Consider the following 20,610-nt stretch of genomic DNA (forward strand, 5'->3'; position numbering starts at 1 on the left):
CTGAGCTCTACTGAGATGGGCACAACTGCTTCTGGATGCCTTGGATGGGGAATTGGAGCTCATACAAGTCAAGTGAGTTGACAAGGGTGGAGCCAGGAGTATCTTTCCTGGCAGACATAGTATGTTTTGGTTAAAGTTAAGGCCATGGCCATGATGATCATAGTTCAGAGACTACTATTGTTGAGGTATTGGTTAGTGATAACATGACAGTCTCATTTTGAGCAAACTGCCCTTCAACAGCATGATTTTTGATGAAAGATCTGGGGGAGGTAAAGCCCCAGAGATTACCAGAGGATAATAATCACAGAGCAACCAAGGGACCTGTGTAGCAACATAGATTTAAAGAATCAAGACCTTACCATCCTGAGCAAAATTACTATTCTTAAAAATCCTGAGACACCACAAAAAGTCAGGCCTTTCATGGAGGGAAAGAAAATTCATGAGATTGGAGCAAGCTTATGTAGAGGAGTCCACTTAGCACAATGAGGACTAGCAGGTCCCCTCTACAGTGATTCCAGTGGATGAAAAACTTGCCAGGTTTTATCTATAGTGGACACACATTACAACAAACCAGTGAGTGCTGAATTTTGTTCAAAATGACTATGCTCTCATGCTGGTCTTTCCCATTTCAGATGCCTTCTTTTTCTCCCCTTGTCAGTTGAAGGCAGCAAGGAAGTATTTATTTATTTATTTATTTAAAATCTTTTCTATGCCATCGTTAAGCGGGTGCCATCACAACGGTTCACAATAAGGCACAAAAACTATGTTGAATATAGTGTCTAGAATTCTAACTCTTAAACAGGTGCCATAAAAAATACTGTAACATTATATCATAATAAATACTGTTTGGTGAGTGTTATAAGTCATGTCTAGTTTTTCTAACTCTGCTAAAAGTTTGGTGTTATTTAACTTTAGTTCTTTCTTGTTTAAGATAAAGGAAAAGATTAGAATATAGGAGAGAAGACACACTTTAAGAAGGAAGGAGTGTGTTTGTGTGGGTTTGCTTGACCGCACCTAACAGTTCCCTGGGTTCTACTCTTGATTCTCTTTGTGGTATGCTTGCTTAAATAGCCATGTTTTTAAATTTTTTCTGAATGTTTTGATGTCTCTTTCCAATCTGATTTCTACCGGCATTGTGTTCCATATTATCGGTCCTGCTAGGGATAGGGATAGTGTTAATCTGGCTGTTTTGACTGACGGAATAGTTAGCAGTGCTTTGTTTGCTGACCTTAGAATTCTGTGGGGGGTATGTAAGCGGAGGGCTGTGTTCAGCCACTCTGCTTTTTCGTCGTGTATTAATTTATGAATGGTGCATAAAGTTTTGTAATGTATTCTTTGTTCAATGGGTAACCAGTGTAATTCTATTAAGGTTTCAGTGATATGTTCTTTTTTACTTTTCCCAGTTAAAATTCTTGCTGCTGAGTTTTGTAGAATCTGTAATGGTCTTATTGTGGTATATGGCAGGCCCAGTAGGAGGGCATTACAATAATCAGTACTGGAAAAGATTAAGGCTTTTAAGACTGATCGGAAGTTGGTGGGCGTTAGTAATGGTTTTAATCTTCTGAGAGTCATAAGTTTGGTGTATCCTTCTTTTACATTTTGAGATATATGTTGTTTCATACTTAATTCTGGGTCGATTATCACTCCCAGGTTTCTTACTTTCTCAACTAGATGCATTTTTTGGTTATTGTTGAGTGTAATTGGGTTCTGGATGATCGTTATGTTTTTTCGTTCTAGGTGTAAGAAATCGGTTTTATCTATATTGATCACTAGTTCCATTTGGTTTAGAAGTTGTTTTATTATATCTAGGTACATGTTTGCTATGTTTAGTATTTTTTCAATTGTGTTGTCAATTGGGAGTATTAACTGAATATCATCGGCGTAGATGTAGTGCGAAATTCCTAAACCTGCTAGTAGGTAACATAACAGCAGCATGTATATGTTGAACAATGTGGCGGATAAGGCAGATCCCTGTGCAACTCCTGTTTGAAGGTTTATTTTCTCTGACATTACTTCTTTGATTTGTATTTGGAAGTATCTGTTATTTAGGTATGATTTAAACCATTTGATTGTCAAGTTGCTTAGTCCTATTTCTTCTAATCTATTTATCAATATGTCATGGTTAACTGTGTCGAATGCCGCTGAAAGGTCAAGCATTACTAAAATGTACTGTTTACGCCTTATAAAGCTTGCTGCAGTTAGGAACAGCAGTTCCATTTCTGGCCAATAACATGGGCTAGGGAATACATTCCACTTGATGGTTCCAAAGAAGTAATGCACTTTCAGGCCTATTCTGAACCTCACAAGAGTTAATCGTTTCATAAGAACATAAGAAATTGCCATGCTGGGTCAAACCAAGGGTCCATCAAGCCCAGCATCCTGTTTCCAACAGAGGCCAATCCAGGCCACAAGAACCTGGCAATTACCCAAACACTAAGAAGATCCCATGCCACTGATGCAATTAATAGCAGTGGCTATTCCATAAGTAAATGTGATTAATAGCCGTTAATGGACTTCTCCAAGAACTTATCCAAACCTTTTTTGAACCCAGCTACACTAACTGCACTAACCACATCCTCTGGCAACAAATTCCAGATCTAAACAGATGCCTCCAACCTCGGCTGGGGTACACATGTTGCAAACCTGCAAACTCAGGACATCTGGTCTCTAGAGGAAGCCAAACACCAGATAAATTTCCTAGAGCTTCGGGCAATCAGATATGCTCTCAGGGTCTTTCAGGATTACCTCACCCACAAAGTCATTCTGATTCAAACAGACAACCAGGTGGCCATGTGGTACATCAACAAGCAAGGGGGAATGGGCTTCTACCTCCTCTGTCAGGAAGCTGCATAGATAAGGCCGGAGGCCCTTTCCCACTCAATGTGCCTCAGGGCCACCTACTTGCCGGGAGTGGACAATGTTTTGGCAGACAAGCTGAGTCGCACTTTTCAACTGCACAAGTGGTGCCTCAACCCCACAGTAGCGTATTCAATATTCCAACGCTGGGGTTACCCTCATATAGACCTCTTTGTGTCAATCTACAACCACAAAGTAGAAAACATCTGCTCTCTCACTCGCATCGACCTCTTCACTTGATCCACAGCGAAGTTTCTTGACTATCTCTGGCACCTGTCAGTCAGGCCTGAAAACGCTCTCTATCAGGGTACATGTCAGTGCGGTGGCCGCCTTCCATAAAGGTGTCGGGGATGTCTCCATATCTGTACAATCCCTGGTAACACGCTTTTTGAGGGGCTTACTGCACCTAAAACATCCATTGCGCCCTCCGGCTCCTTCTTGGGACCTTAACGTGGTTTTGGGGCGGCTCATGAAACCACCGTTTGAGCCTCTCCAATCCTGTGATCTCCGCTATCTCACCTGGAAGGTGATTTTTCTTCTGGCGATCACATCCGCTCGCAGAGTTAGTGAGTTACAGGCATTAGTCACCTACCCGCCTTACATTAAACTTCTGCAAGACCGAGCAGTACTCCACGCTCACCCTAAGTTTTTGCCTAAGGTAGTATCGGAGTTTCATATTAATCAAACCATTATACTACCCACCTTCTTTCCCAGGCCCCATTCAAATCCAGGAGAACAGGCTCTGCATACTCTCTACTGTAAACATGCTCTAGCCTTCTACCTAGACCATACAGCCACCCACAGAAAGTCCACTCAATTGTTTGTCTCTTTTGATACCATCAAATTGGGTAAACCTGTAGGAAAGCAGACCCTCTCCTCCTGGTTAGTGGACTGTATTTCCTTTTTGCTATCAGCAGGCAGGCATTCTGCTCCAAGACAGTGTCAAAGCACACTCTATCAGGGCCATGGCAACCTCAGTAGTGCACCTCCGCTTGGTGCCACTTACTGACATTTGTAAAGCTGCTACCTGGAGCGCTCTCTATACCTTTGCAGCCCATTATTGCTTAGACAAGGCTGGCAGACAAGATTCCATCTTCGGCCAGTCTGTCCTACGCAACTTATTTGCCGATTAATGTACCAACACCCTTCCACCGACCCATCAGGGTTCAGGGTGCCCTTTTAACCAAATTTTCACCCCAGTTGTTGTGCCTGTTGCACGTCTTTGGGTACATTTGGTGCATTGCTCGGGCATCCTCAGCTCAGTACTCACCCATATGTGAGGACTACCATCCTTCTTGTCCTGTGAGAAAGCAGAGTTGTTACCTGTAACAGGTATTCTCACAGGTCAGCAGGATATTAGTCCTAACGAAACCTGCCCGCCACTCCACAGTATTGGGTTCGTTACGTTTTCTTATTTTTCACATGTATTTTTACTATAAGACGAGACTGAAGGGGGACCCCTGCTGGATGCAGGGTTGGTGCTATGCTGGGCATGCCCAGTAGGTGCCAGTCAAAGTTCTAGAAACTTTGACAAAAGTTTTCCGTGATTGGGCTCCATCCTGATGATGTCACCCATATGTGAGGACTAACATCCTGCTGTCCTGTGAGAGAACACCTGTTACAGGTAAGCAACTCTGCTTTGCTCGGTTTAATGGTGAATTTCTCAAAGAGGAGATTGAATTCCACTTGAGACTTGGAGTATTTGGGAGCGAAATATGATACTGTAATAGAGGAAGTGTTCTTAACGGGAAGTATAAGGAAAGCATGGGTATTTCCCACTCATTTAGCAGGTATAGTAGGATAATAAAGAAAGAGAAATTTAATCTTACCTGTTTTGCAAGTACAAAACCTTCCAGATCGATCTAGGCCGCTGAAAGTAGAGAAATTACAGTGGTTTATGTATGGGAAGAGTAGAATAGAACAGGACCTGTTTGTCTCTTTCCTTCTTCCCTTGCCAAATGGGAGGAGGAAAAGATGGCATTGGTGTTGCTCATATTTTTAAAAAGTCAGTTATAAAAGTTATTACTCATTTCCTGTTCTGGTGATAGTTCAATTGATTAGCTTTGACAAAGGTATACTGACAGTTAACTGCTGCACAAGCTCATGTGCTGAGAGCTAAGGCGCATGCAACTTGTAGTTTTGTCTCCACCTGCTAGCTGAGAAGCATAACCCACTTGTCTGGACTAGTATGGCAGGATTTAAAGAAAATAAATCAGGTAAGATTACATTTCTCCTTATGCTCTAGCATGTTTACCTTAGTTAGGGCATTTCAAGGCCCATAATGTTGGAGCCATGGCGGTGTTTGGACCATTTTGGGCCAACTTCCATTGAAGAGATGGGTAAGGTTATGACATGACGTTCAGGCCGCACATTTACATTCCTTTACTGTTTAGATAATTACCCTTGATATGACAGCAGGTTTGGACAGTCCATTCTTCAGAATCTTTTTGAGGTTTAGAGCTTTTTATCCTGTTAAATAAATAAATAAAAGGAGTTCAAATCTGCCAGAAAGAATTGTGCTGCCTATTTGTGATGGTCTTGTTTTTCTACTTTTTGGTTGATGCCAACTTTTAGCTAAGGAGTCTTATATGTGCAATTGTTGTAAACTGCCTGTCTTTCCTGTAACAGGTGTTTTCTATAGATATCAGTTCACCATTCATACAGACCCTTCTTCCTTTCTTCTGGAGTTATTAGCTTAAGTACAAAAGTGTGGCATGCTACATACTTGCAGATGCATCTGAAATGCCATATATACTCATAGAATTTTTTTAGGAAGGTCTAGAAATCATATTCAGTCAGTGTTATCAGGATAACAACATCTATATATGGGACTGGTGAACTTTTGTCTTCAAAGAACACCTGTGACAGGTAAGGAACTTTGTTTTATTAGTATTCTATATTCTTATCAATTTTTAAGATTGAATATTTTTGTGCACGTCTTCATGGGTGCACCAAGTGGGGTGGCAGAATATTTTTTCCTACGTCTAAAGAGAATAAAGTACGGTATGTTTAGAGTAGTACACTGCGACTAAAGAGTTCCTTGGACTTGGGGGTTCAAATCCTCTGCTACTGACTTGTGTCCCTTAAGGCAAGTCACTTTCTTTGCTATCCAGCTGTAGTTGAAGATTAATGTCTCTTATCAGTAGTTTATCAAGGTAATCTGCTACCCAAGGCAACGGATGAGATGGCACTTCCTCCCAAGGTGTGGCACAGGTCAAATTACTGAGAGCGCCAAAAGGGAAGGTCCTCCTTGGAGTGTGGCTAAATGGGAGTCCCTTGGAATCTGGACATTTCGATGTTTTCAAATGCAGGAGGAGGTAGAAAGAGTCAGGGTTCCCAGAAGAGTGGCAGTGTCTAGGAAGTTGGCAACTACTACATTCCTGTGTGGTGCACAGTCTCCCATTTACACCTATCATGCAGTCTTAGCCCTCTCTATTTCCCTCCCTTTTCCCCTCTCTTTCTCACTCCTCTCTTCTACTTCACTCATACCCCTTTTCCTTCTTTCACTTCTTATTCACCCTGCCTTCACATTCACAACCATGCCCTCCCCCACCCCCCAGGTGATTTTTCTTCTGCAGGTAGCGGGGGATGGGAACCCTGCTTTACACATCATTACACTGGGTCGCTGCTTGAGTCGTCTTCCTGCTGGTAGGGTGTGAGAACCCATATGACACATTTCACCATGCCGCTACCTGGGTCTTTCTCCTTCAGACATCTAGATAGAAAGTGAGGTGGACACTGCAGGGGTGTTTTGGGGGGCACTTGCTGTCACCCCAAAATTTTGCCACCTATGGTGAGCACTCACCCTGCCTAATGTTAGAACCACACCTGTTTCTTATACAGATCATTCTGGAAACCGATAGCCAAACTTAAATGTTTGGATGTTCAAGACACATTATGAAGCATATTGGTATCTGGGCTGGGTAAAAGGTTCTCTATCAGTCCAAATTGTTTCATTAAGATAGACATTTTCCTTGTTTAAATAGAGGTGGTTCCGAAATAAACTGCAGCTTAAAAAATTTCATCAAGATTGTCAGAAAATTATAAAGTTACAACGAGCAGTTCGATTCTGGATGAACCGTCGAAATACAGCTGCATCTATAATCCAAAGAGCAGCACGCCAATTCCTTCTCCATAAACACCAAGAGAAAATAAAGAATGGAATAATCAAAATACAGGTATATATACAAATTTGTTTCTGTACATAATGTTTAAATTCACATTAGCATTTAGATCTTTAACTCTTCACGCATCTTGTTGATGTACGTTGTCTCAATCTTTTGAAATACTATTGTTATTTACATATATATATATATATATATATTTATTTATTTGGTATAGGTTAATTCATAAGACTCCCATTGAAGGAGGGTGTTACCCAGTCTCAATATCTTAGTCCATATGATTCAGGTTAATACTCAAAAACCCAGATTTTATTCCCCTTAATTTGAGGTTTTAACTTGAAAATCCCGCTAAAAGAGCATCTCTACTGGAGGCAGCAGCAGTAGCATGAGGACTGTACTATTGCAAGTGGAGATTTGTGAAAGCAGGAGTCTGAGGCGTGTTGTACCAGAGGAGGAAGCGCCATGTGAAAATGTGCCTACTGCTGCTCTGAAACCATGGTTAGTGGGAGGGGAGCAGGATGTAGGAGAAGTTTGAAGAGTGGTAGGGGAGGGATGACAGAAGGACTTGGAGGAATGGGAAGGAAGACTACAGAAGAAAAGGGAGTCTTGGATCTCTGTAGAATGGAGGCAAAGGAAAAGAAACAGAGGTGTAGGATTTCTCTCTCTCTCTATCTATATATATATCTATCTATATATATAGAGAGAGAGAGAGAATATGTAGCTCATCCTTTTTCATTGGTAGCTCAAAGCAAGTTACATTCAGATACCATAGGTATTTCCCTGTCCCTGCAAGGCTTACAATCTAAGGGTTTGATTTACTAAGGCTTTCTCTTATTCTGTGTTTATGGAAAAAATGCTTAGTAAATGAGGCCCTAAGTTTGGAATTGAGGCAGTGGAGAGTGAAGTGACTTGCCCAAGGTAATAGAGAGCGGCTGTGGTGAAAGAGTGAGTAAGGAGATACTTAACTTAAGAGAATGAAATGAAAAACAAGACTGACTTTTAATCATTGTTTCCTTCCCCATGATTTGGGGGGCTTGGTGCATTCCATCTCCAACTTCACTCCCTAGTATGAAATCCATAACTCTGCAGAGCCTGCCCTGAAGCTTTGTGTTCTCTGAAGGGGAGAGGCAAACTTGGGAACTTTAGGTGGAAAGTGAGGGAATTGCCTGCATAGTGGCACCAGCACTTTGTGCAATTAAAGTTTGAGCAGTCACTAATAGTTTTTTGGTAGAGTTCTTGTGGGTTGTTTATAATATGAAAATAGTAAAAAAAAAAAAAAAAAAAAAGTTTGGCAGTGAGTAAATTCTGTGATGGGCAAAGTTTCTGAAAAATAGTAGGACTAGAGATCTTCAATTTAACATCTATCATTAAAGACATCACTGTGATTCAGATATATTTGGTTATACTAATAATGCCGCCTTCATCCCATGTCATGGATAGATAACAGTTCACTTTAAAATATACTAGTCTTTAATAACACCTATCTTTCATCAAATCTAAGAACTTTCAATAACTGCCTTCAGAGCAAAGTCAATGGACTATGGAATTCATTATTTTGATAATAAATAAATGGAAGCCCCCCACCTCTCAGCATAATTAACATGGGTAAAACTAGGCCTGGATTTAGACATAAACTACTTAGGGTGCCAAATACCTGGGCCAAAGAGAGGACCCTTCTTGCACTTACTTTAGGGCTGTGCATATTGCCATTTCAAAGAAACATCACCGTGGCACTCTGCCCCAACACCCCTTTCTCATTTTCCAGTCTCTGGGGATGAATCCCCCTGATCTGAACTCCTGTTGGATGTGTGGGAGACTTCCCCCGTGTCCTCACTCTTCGGTTCTAACTGTGAGTGCCAAATTCTTAAAATAAGCCTTGGTTAAAACAAACTGCTTATAGGATTAATTAGAGCACACCAGTTTGTTGTGCTTTATTGTGATGGAAACGCAAAGGAAGAGAGAGAGGCACTGCTTGAAATGTGAGTGCAATTTTTTATTTGCTGCCTTCACAACTAGCAAACAAAATTTATGTAATGAAATACTTTGCTGCCTATGCTTGAAATTTTGAAACCTAAATGTTTAAATTTTTTTTCAGGCATTATGGAGAGGATATTCTTGGAGGAAAAGCAAAAGTACACCAAAAATGAGAGCTTTACAGCAGCGCTTAGAGCAAGCCAACAAGGACAGCCATGAGGAAAATAAGCTGTGTAACAGAACTGCAATTGCTATTGGTTACCTTCTAAAATATAAACATCTTTCCTACATTCTTGCTGCTTTAAAGCATCTAGGTTAGTTTTTTTTTAATTTTGAAGTATTCCCATTCTAGATCTTCCCTTAAGTTTTGCTTAAAACAGGATAGGAAAGAACCCCGAACTCGGTGTATCCGTTTATCCCACCAGCAAAACAATCGGGTCATAAATGACTCCCATAACATTGCTGATTGCTTCATACAGGGATTCCTACACAAAATAGCCCTGTAATGTTGTAAAGCCAACTTAACCACGTCTGTTACTCTTAACAAAGTATAAATACTCATTGTAGTGAACAGACAGCCAAGCACACTGTTAACCCGTGTTTGGACGCCCATCCACAACACCTTATTCTATAAGGGGATTTGTGCATCCAAAACACTCATCCAACCCCTCACGAAACTAATAGCGTTCATCAAATGGAAATGCATGTTGATGAGGCTATTAGCTATTCTCCCTCGATCCAAAAAAAAAATGTGAGCCTGACCTGCACATTTTTACCTCAGAAATTAATGCATTTCTAAATAGCCCAAAAAGCGTACAGAAAAGCAGAAAATACTGCTTCTTCTAGGACAAACAGGATGGTAGTCCTCACACATGGTTGACATCAGATGGAGCCCAGCACAGAAAACATCTGTCAAAGTTTCTAGAACTGTGACTGGCATACTGAGTATGCCCTTATCCACACGGGTTTTCTCTTCAGTCTAGTTTTTTCTGTGGAGCTATCATCTCATGATCTTGGAACTCTGGAAAACTTCGTTTTCAGATAGTTTTTGCCTTGTCCTGTGCCGGGTCCCTCTCAGTTTCCCCTGCCCCTAGTCACTTCAGCAGTGTGGTAAATTCTGTTGCAGTCGGTTCCCGGTCGCAGTATCCATCGATGCCCACCGACCATCGATCGCCAGCTTTTTCCCATGGCGTCGTCTGGTTTTCATAGGTGCCCTCGGACTATGTCCATCACGGATCCACAAGAGGTGTGCATCCTCTGCCTGGGGGCATTCCATGCCGTTTGAGGGTGTCTGTGATCAGATGACCCCCAAGGGCTGGCGAGCCTGCCTTGACAAGATGCAGAAGATTTTCGGGCCTAATTGGTCTGAGTCTTCAGCATCGTTGTCTTCGACTCCGAAGGATCGTGGGAAGCTGATGGGCATCAATCCCTTACAGTCTGGCCCTCCACCGATGACTCCGGGGTTGGGGGGGGGGGGATTGGCCCTCTTCAGTCTCTTCTCAGTCAAGGACCTCCAGATCTTCGCCTTGTACCTCAGCACTGGGAAGGACCAGGCCGAGCACTGTGGGAAATTGAGAAAGCATTGGCATCAGTCACTGTGGGAACATGGAGCCTGGCTCAGGTTGGCACTGGTTCTTACCACAATACCTCTGAAGCGCCCCCTAGCTGAGGAGGCTTTGACCTCCATTGATGCCGGGGCACCCCTCCTCCCCTTCCGTCGGTCCTGACGTCGTTGGCCTTTGAGGAGGAGCTGGCGCACAGGGTGCAGTTAACGGTGGATTGAGCCCTGTGAGGCTTGGAACCAGTACCTCCCTCTGCACCGGTGGCTGCGACCTCGCTGCTGGAGCGCCTCAACGTTTTTCTCTGCGTCTTCCCCACCCAGCTGGCTCTAGGCCCCATCGATGCCTCACGGGGTGCCGGTGCTTCCTTGGCCCGATGACATCCTCGTCCATGGCTCCTCGGATGAGGAAGACCACTTGAGATTGGCTGCACTGGGGCACCCTCTGGCCCCCTAGCCAACCATATCTGTGCTGCCTGCGGGTCCATCAGAGTCATCGGGATTGTGAGAGCCCAAGGAAGTCTTGTGGACTGAAGTAGAAGAGATTTTCGATTTGATGTGAGCAGCGTGGTTTGGATTTTTTTTCCTGCTTCACTTGCAAACTGCTCGATTACCTCTTCTACCTCTCAGAAGCTGGTTTGAGAGCAAACTCTGTCCGGTGCATTTGAGCACAATCGGGGCTGAACACCAGGGGGTGGATGGTTCACCCATCTCTGTCCATCCTTTGGGGCGCTTCATGCAAGGTCTGCTTCAGTTGAAACCTCTCCTGAAGCCTCCTGTGGTGTCGTGGGACCTTAACGTGGTGTTGGCTCAGCTGATGAAGGCTCCTTTCAAGCCACTGAGCTACTGTGATCTAAAATTCCTGACCTGGAAGGTCATCTTTTTGGTGGCAGTCACTTCAGCGCGCAGAGTCAGCGAGATTCAGGCTTTGGTGACTTACCCTCCATACATGAAGTTCCATCATGACAGAGTGGTTCTCTGGACACACCCTAAGATCTGCCCAAGGTGGTGACTGAGTCCAATCTTAACCAGTCAGTCATCCTGCCTACCTTCTTTCCCAAGCTGCACTCGCACAAAGGAAAAGCGGGCTTTGCACAGTCTGGATTGTGAGAGGGCTTTAGCTTTCTATCTGGAGCAGACAGAAGGTCATAGACAATACAAGCAACCTTCCACTCTTGACAAAAATAGGTTGGGAGTTGCTTTTGGGAAGCAGACCCTGTCCAACTGGATTACAAATTGCATCTCCTGCTATACCCAGGTGGTACTACAGCTTGGAGGTCATATCAAGGCTCATTCCGTCAGAGTCATGGCGACTTCGGTAGCCCACTCAAGGACAGTTCCTATGGAGGAGATCTGCAAGGCTGCAATGTGGAGTTCCCTCCACACATTTGCCTGTCACTATTGTCTGAATAGGGTTGACTGACGTGACAGTTGATTCGGTCAGTCCGTCCTCAGGAATCTTTCAGCTTTAAACCCAACTCTTTCTACCTATGGCCCTTTTTCTGGTTCAGGCTGTTCCCCTGTTACTATCAGCACCACTGTTGTGCCCATTGGCACATGGTTAGGTGTCTGTTGGTCATTTGTTTCAGCGACAACCTGTAGCTAAGGATTCACCCATGTGTGAGGACTACCATCCTGCTTGTCCTAGGAGAAAGATGTTCTCTCAAAACCTGCCCGCTACCCCGCAGAGTTGGGTTTCCTCTGTTTGTTTTATTTTTTTGTAATTCTGTTACGAGACTGAAGAGGGACCCCACGTGGACGCGTGGTATAGGGCATGCTTAGTTTGCCAGTTAAAGTTCTAGAAACTTTGACATAAATTTTCCATGCCGGGCTCCATCTGATGATGTAACCCATATGTGAAGACTAACATCCTGTTGTCCTAGGAGAACACCTGTTACAGGTAAGCAACTCTGCTTTTTCTGTACTTCCTCTGGCTTAATATTCTGGCAATATTAAGTCAGAGGAACCAAAAGGACAGAAAGTTATAAAAAAGGAAAAGGGGCGCTCTATTAATGAGTGTCCATTTTTCTAACCTGTGGCTATGAGCAGGTTTGGAAAACAGATGCTCGTAAAATTGAGCATCCGTTTTCCTCACCCGCTGACAACCTATGTCTGCTGGGCGCCCACTGCCGAGGAGGCATTAGGGGCACAAGTTTGTCCCTAACGCCTCCTTGGCAGCCTTGCTCCCAGGAGAGTTGGCTGGGCCTGTGTTAGGAAAGCAGGCGCTGCTTTATTAGATAGGCCTGTTTATATTTAAATAAATGGTGGTATGTTTTACCTTTTGGCTTTAGTAAAATGTCTTGTGCCTCTTCCCACATACACAAGAGCAAAGTTGGTTCAAGTTTTCTTTGTAATGTTTGTTGATATAGCACTTTGTATTTTGAATCTCTTATTTTTGAAATTTTATTTTTAACCTATTTTTCTTCAGAGGTTGCTACCAGATTGTCTTCTGTTTGTTGTGAAAACATGGCCAAGAGTGGAGCAATTTTAACAATATTTATATTGATCCGGAACTGCAACCGTAGTATCCCATGCATGGAAATTATTAGATATGCTATTCAAGTTCTGCTAAACTTGTCTAAGGTATTTTTACATATATTTTCATTTCTTGAATTACTGTATTAGAAATGTTGGGTGGGATCATTTTGATTCATTGATTGCATTGCACTTGTGAGAATTGTTTATGCAATTTAAAAATTCTATAGAATACAGATTTGCTAGACTAAGAACTATGCCTACTTAGGCAAAATATTTTTGCAGCATTATCCCAAGCCTAGAGCCCTCATATATTTTCCATCCCACCATAAGTGGCAGACTGACAAAATCACATTTTACAAGATTTCCAGCCATGGTACCATGTGAGTTGGTGTTCTCTCCCATGTTCCCCCAGTACTTTGTTGTTCTGCAGCAAATATGCCGCAGCTCTCCTGCTTTCAGTCTTTCTCTCTCTCTCTCTCTCTCTGACTTTATTTTTAAAATAGCAGCTTGAAACTTGCAGGCTTCTCTGCTTCCCAGCTATACTGAGTGAAGGCTGACTTCAGCAGTAGACACAGGAAGCATGAAACCTTTGGAGCAGTCAGCTGATCTGCAGTCAGGAATCCATACGGAGAATTAACAAATGGAGTTGTGGTCAGATTTCAATATGTAGCACAGAAGCAGTTGAGGTGATAGCTCTGGCTTCCACCTTGTCAATCTGAACCTACTTTTGTTGCAGGACTCTTGAGTCTGGTTGGGAAGAGTGGTTTTCTAGACAATGTGATTGCTAATCTGAAATTTATTTTCTTTTTTGCCCTGCTTTTAAAATAATTTCCAGTGTAAATTGTCAGCTCAGTGACTGTGCTTAAGTTTTCAGCGAGATAAATTATACATAGTTGTACACCTTTTTTGATGGATGTCTGGTCATATGAATAAATTCATGTGCCAGTGTATTCTCTTTATTTTTAGCCTGATTCATGATTTGAAAATAAGGGTATAAGAAACAAATGCTGGCAGAGAATAAGGCTGACACTGAGGGGGTACTGTTTCATAGAACCTGATGCTCACATTAGCTCACTTACCTGCTTTGATTTAGTATTAGTATAGAGACAGATTATTTAGCATCCTAGCAGATAGCACAGTTCTTGGAACAGTAGGTTTAGAGAAGGCCAGGGATAGAAGGTCTGTTTTGAGGTCTTTTTCTTAAAAAGTTGTTGGGGACCTTAAGGGGCTTCTGGGTGATGAATTTGGGGTTGTTCTGCCTCGAGAAGAACCACTCCTGAGAGAATTAGGATCTCTGGAAGATAAGAAGTTAAACTAGGCTTCTAAATATCAAAATCACAGAACATATAGAAAGATATGGTTTAATGGAACAAAGCATGGCTTTACCCAAGGAAAGTCTTGCCTCACAAATCTGCTTCACTTTTTTGAAGGAGTTGTTAAACATGTGGATAAAGGTGAACCAGTAGATGTAGTGTACTTGCATTTTCAGAAGGCGTTCAACAAAGTTCCTCATGAGAGGCTTCTAGGAAAAGTAAAAAGTCATGGGATAGGCCACCTATCCCATGACTTTCGTGGATTGCAAACTGGCTAAAAGACAGGAAACAGAGTAGGATTAAATGGACAGTTTTCTCAGTGGAAGGGAGTGGGCAGTGGAGTGCCTCAGGGATCTGTATTGGGACCCTTACTTTTCAATATATTTATAAATGATCTGGAAAGAAATATGACGAGTGAGGTAATCAAATTTGCAGATGATACAAAATTGTTCAGAGTAGTTAAATCACAAGCAGATTATGATAAATTGTTGTTAGAGCCTGAACCTCACTGAACCTGCACACCAAAGTGACCGACACAAAAAAAACAAAACACAGCCTTCCAGGTCAGGTACTTCAGCTCACAGGAGTGCAGTGGCTCAAAGGTGGCTGGTCTTAGAACCATGTTTGGTATGCAGACTGTGATCTCTCATTCCTGCAGCAGCTTCAGCAGTATCAGTGGACCCTTCTGTTTGTTTTTAAGGATACAATAGCATTGATTATGCATCACAGCATGGGGATTCTCTCCTATACCAGGATCTACTGTGGTATTTGTATAGGTTCTGTTGGATCAAATTAGCGGACCATGGATGATATTTCCTTGGGCACCTCTAGCTGGCATATGAACTGTTCCAGAGATGAAGCCATGATTGCCTGGAGTTTGTCCTTCATGGAGAAATGTGGCTAAGACTGATTTCAAAGAATGTATAGCTGATGTCTATAACAGAAGCCATGAGAGTAACCTGTACTGAACAGCATTAACCATCCTTAACAGAAAGCAGGGGTATACTGCAAGGAGCGGCAGATACTGTCCTTAATGGAAGCCATGAGGGTATCCACAGAATGGCAGAAAATATGGCAGGGGGGGGGGGTAAGCGGCATGGAGCAGTACTTACTACCCTTATCAGAAGGCTGTGGGGATCCTGCTTGAAGCAGCAGTAACTATGGGCTATTTGGCACTAAAAAGCAGTGGCTACTCTTAACAGAGCGTGCAGGTAGTGAATTGGTGAGTACCACAGCAAGTGCTCTAGCCTCTGTGGTATCGGTGTGACGTCTGTTTTGGTTGTGCAGCTGGTCAGCGAACATTGGCTCCAAGGTACTTTTGATGAAGATGTACTGTTCTTTCGTGATGAAGAGAACAAGATGGTGAATAAGTGGGAAGATTCAAAGGTCCCTCACCTGTCAGAAGATGGAAAGTCATCTTCACGCTCCTCGAGGGGCCGTTTTCGAGTCTGAAGAATTCACCAGAACAGAGATGCAGGAAGACAGAGATCTGTCCTTTTGTCCTAAGAAGCTAGGCAAGGATGGCAGCTCCAGGATAGGAGCTTCCTGTTCTTTGCAGTGAAGTTTTGGGGGTACACCCATAACTACCAGAGGTAGACTGACATCTTGTATAGGTCTATCGGAGGTGGACTCAACTTGTCTGATCAGTGGGTGCTTGACATGATCAGGTTCAGTTGCACCGTAGTGTGAGTAAAGCCAGTTTCCGGTGCTTTTATCGTTTCTCCATGTCTCCGCAAAAAAAAAGAAGGCCACCATATTGGCCACATTGCAGCAGCTTATCGCACTGAAAGCAGGGATCCTATATCAAAGGATCAGGCAGGAACGGCTGTTCCATTTATTTTGTGGTTCAAAAAAAGAAAAAGGATCCTTTCGTATCAACCAGTCTCTGAGAATGGCCTGTTTCAAGATAGAAATCTTGCGATTCATAATTATGGCGGTACAGAAGGGAGAGTTTCTCACTTCCTTAGTTCTATCCAAAGCTTCTCTGCATATTACAGTCTGAAAGGAGCGTCAGTGGTTCCAACTATTCACAGTGCTTGGCCATCATTTCAAGTTTCTAGCTTTGCTGGTTGGTTTGGTTGTGGATTCCAAAAACTTTTCATAGGTTATGGGGGTGGTAGTTGCAAAGAAATCTTAGTCCATCTGTTTCTGGATGATTGATTGATCAGGGCCAAATCCAGGGGTGAGAGTCACGCGGTGTTGTGCAGGATGGTTCAGTTGCTGTAGGAGCTTGGCTGGGTAGTCAATGTGTGTCAGAGTAATTTGGAGCCTGGTCAGGCTCTGGATATTTGAGAACTCAGTTTGATACTGTTCAAGGCAGGGTATGCCTGCTAGAACAGCGAATCCAGAAGCTGTGGGGACAAATTCAAGCCTTCAATGAGCTGCCCTTCCGTGTGTGTGTACCTGCAGACCCTAGATGCCATGGCGGCAAATTTAAAGCTAATCCCATGGGCCAGGGCATACATGCATCTTTTGCGGAAGATGCTGTTTATCTCGGTGGAGTCCTTAGTCTCACGATCACAGGAGTCAACTGTTTCTCCTGGAGGCGGGGAAGCAGGACCTCCTCAGGTGGCTGAAGAGGGAGCATCTGGTCAAGGGAGTGGACGTGGGGGTCCCTAATTGGATAGTAATGACTACGGATGCGAATCTCCACGGATGGGGAGCTCACCGTCCAAAGCTAGTGGTGCAAGATTGGAGGTTTCTAGAGAAAATGAGTGAGTCCATCAATCTACTGGAGGCTCAAGTGATGGCATTTCCAAAGATCGTGGACCAGTTAATAGGAAGAGCGGTGATAGTGATGTCTAGTGCTATGGCAGTGGCTTACATAAATCATCCAGGAGGAACCTGGAGTCGTCAAGTTTCTATAGAAATGGATCTGCTTCTGCCTTGGGCAAATGGTATCTTCAGGCGAATCATGTGGTGGGTGTTGAAAATATTCAGGCAGGCTATTTTAATTGCCACATTCTGGATCCAGGGGATTAGCCACAGGCAACCAATGTTTTCCAACTCGTCTCCCGATGGGGGGAGCAGCCTGTATTGGTCTTGATGTTAATTAGCAGGAACATACAAGTCCATCACTTGTATGGTCACAGACTAGATCCTTGGGCTTGGTTCCTCTGGTGGCTATAGAGTGGCCTTGGAGGACTTTGTGCGCAGATCTTCTATGTTGGTTGCCAAGGTGCAAGGATTGCTGCATTGGTTCTAATCCACCATGAGAATTCTGATCGATATTTGTCTTCTGGTTGTCCCCTTGAAGGGGTATGACTATTGACGTGGGGTTGTTCCTCGGCAGTGGAGAGCATTTTGTTGCAAGCCCAGAAGTTTTCTATCTCCTTGACCTATGTTCGGGTCTGGAGAATTTTTGAGGATTGATGCTCAGAGCAGACATGTCATCTTACTCTGACATCTAGTCCTGTCATCATTAAAAAAAAAAAAAAAAAAAAGGGCACTTAGTACTCTGGAAGTGCAGGTAGCGGCTCTGGCTGCTATAGGGGATGCGTGCATGGTTCCACTCTGTCCTCACTCCCAGATGTTTTCAGGTTTCTGAAGGAAATTGAACATATTCAACCTCTTTTGAGGCATTCCTCCTTGGTATCTTAATTTGGTGCTGGGGTTTTTATCAGGATCTATTTTGCTTCCCTCAAACAGCCTTCTTGCATTTGTTGACAATGACGATGGTATTTCTGGTAGCCATATATTCATAATGGCAGTTTCGGGGTTGCAAGCACTCTTGGTGAGAGCCATTCTCATTTTTACTTCGGATAGAGAGCAGATAGGAACGGTACCTTTCATTTTATTTGTTTGTTTTACCAACGGTTGTTTCAGCGTTTTACACTTGCATCAGTCTATATCATTCCCATCTCGGGTTAGTAATATGGATAAGCAGGAGCTCTCAAAGTTATGTCTTTTAGATGTGAAGAGAGATCTTTTGCATTATCTTATGGTTAAGGAGGTTTGGTGCTCAATTCATCTTAGTTCTTCAAGCAGGCTAAGCAGCTTCTCATTCCAATGTGGCATGTTGGATTTAGGAAACAGTAACAGCAGCTTGTGTGGATGCTGAAACAGTTTAGAATGTATTCTGTGGGAGTAATAGGCTGTGTCTTGGTCGAAGTTGCAGCTGATATCTCCGTCTCAGATCTGTAGGGTAGCAACATGGTCTCCCTAGCAGTCCTTGTCCAGACATTTTCATCTGGATGCTAGGGTTCGGTAGGATGCGTTTTTTTGCGAGAGTTGTGTTGACTAGCGCTCAGGCAGCCTCCCACCCTAGGAGGAACCAGCTCTGGTACATCCCACTTGTGTGGACTGGCCTTCCTGGATGAAGAGAGAGGTGAAATTACTTCTTGCCTGATAATTTCCTTTCCTCTAGGACAAACAAGCCAGTCCACATTCCTGCCCTGGGCTGCCTATGCTGTATGTACAGTGTTAGACCATTTCACAGGGTCATTTTCAGATGCAGGATGGAGGCCAATAGTGATGAAAGTGTCAATTCAGAATCTTTTGCCTCTATGCTTTCTTCCTTTCTTCCTTGGTCAAGTGCTTTTTGTACCACTGGAAGTTTAAAAAAAAAAAAAAATATATATATATATATATATATATTATTCTCAAGAGGAGGGAAGGTGATTGTTTAATTTAACAGTTGATATTTGTTTAGTTGTCCACAGTTATCTTTTCCAGCAATACTGGCAGGCTGATGTCATGCAGGATATATGAAGTGACATCAGTGAGTCTGTTACTCTGTCTCCATCTGCTGGATGACATGCATAATCCACTTGTGTGGGCTGGCCTACCTGTCCGAGAGGAAAATAAATTATCAGGTAAGAAGTAATTTCACCATTGCTAAATCAGAGCAGCAGGCTAGAGTGCTCTTCATACCTTCCTGAAGCAATTTTGGATGGTCAGGTGGTCTTTGGCTAATACATTTTGAATGAATGACTCAAGCTGCTCTGTTGCCTGACCAATAGATATTGCTTTAATAGGACTCAAAGATTCCAGACTATATTTTCTTCTTACTGTCCTATTAGCTGAAGTTTATTTATTGTCTATTGCTCAATTTGTCTGTGATGCTTTGGCATTATATGGTCTGGGCAATCATGAGAGACAACACAAGATAACTTAGTATTGATCATCTGTCTTTACCAAATTGCCAATTTACCAAAACAGGATAATCATGTAAATAAATATTCTGTTATTCACTGCTTTTTCTATTTAATAGGATTCCAACAAGATATTAATAATCTATATGGGGTAGATTTTAAAAAGGAGCGCGCGGGCATACATGTGCGCACGCTACCCGGGGCGCACTCATGTACGGCCGATTTTATAACATGCAGGCGCGCGCATGTTATAAAATCCAGGGTCAGCATGCGCGCAAGGGGTGCACAATTGTGCACCTTGCGAGCGCCGAGCCCGCTCTGAGCCGTGCTGCCTTTCCCTCCCCACCCCACCTTCCGTTCCCCTACCTCCCCTGCCCTTTCCCCCTACCTTTATGATTTCTTTTTTTTATTGCAAAACTTACTTCAGCCCTGGGGCTGAAGTAAGTTGCACGCACCGGCTGACTGCCGGCACACGATCCCAGGCACAGCAGCAAATGGCCGCTGTGCCTGGAGCCTCACCCCTTCATGCCCTGCCCCTTCTCCCCCCTTTAGTAAAGCCCCGGGGCTTTACGTGTGTCGCTGAGCCTTTTGAAAATAGGCCCGGCGCACGTAACCTTTTTAAAATCTGGCCCTATATGTCTCAATTTTATATTGGTAAAGGCCCTTCATATATTGACCATCTGTCTGCCATCTGTGGTGGGATGGAGAATCGCAAGAGTTTCAGACTTGACTTGGGAGAACTAACAGAACAGGAAGTGACAGAGGTAAACCAGATTTCCCAGTAATATATATTTTTTTATTTTTTTTTTTATTTTTTTTGCTTTAAGTACGAGAAAACTACTAAAGCAGTATATGATGTGGAAAATTCTGTGGACACTTTGTTGGATCTAATGCAGATATATAAAGAAAAAGCTGGTGACAAAGTTGCATATAAAGGTGGAAGCATATTCACAAAGAGCTGCTGTTTGTTGGCCATCCTTGCATTGGACTCCAGAAGAGCTTTGGTAAGTTCCCCTTTTCACAGCTTCCCTTTGCAATTGGATGTGGTGGGATTTGTTTTGAGTCACACATCTTGCAAACACAGACATAAGCTTGACAGTTTGTCCCCTAATATGATGGAACTTGAAGTAGTTGGTGGCCTCTTTTCCATACAGTAATTGGTGGCATCACAAAGATGTTCTAAACCTTACACACAGACCAACCAGTGGGTGAAG

General features: G+C 43.2%; 1 protein-coding gene across 1 annotated transcript in view; it reads left to right on the forward strand.

Annotated features, from left to right (window-relative positions):
* The window catches only part of ASPM (abnormal spindle microtubule assembly), a 201,225-nt gene that overhangs the window by 165,525 nt on the left and 15,090 nt on the right, over window positions 1-20,610 (forward strand). Inside the window, 4 exon segments of the mRNA XM_029618399.1 lie at window positions 6,843-7,034; window positions 9,076-9,268; window positions 12,941-13,095; window positions 20,224-20,400. Of these exon segments, the coding sequence (XP_029474259.1) occupies window positions 6,843-7,034; window positions 9,076-9,268; window positions 12,941-13,095; window positions 20,224-20,400 (717 nt within the window).

The sequence above is a fragment of the Rhinatrema bivittatum genome, chromosome 10, assembly GCF_901001135.1.
Source record: "Rhinatrema bivittatum chromosome 10, aRhiBiv1.1, whole genome shotgun sequence".
Classification (NCBI taxonomy): Eukaryota; Metazoa; Chordata; class Amphibia; order Gymnophiona; family Rhinatrematidae; genus Rhinatrema; species Rhinatrema bivittatum.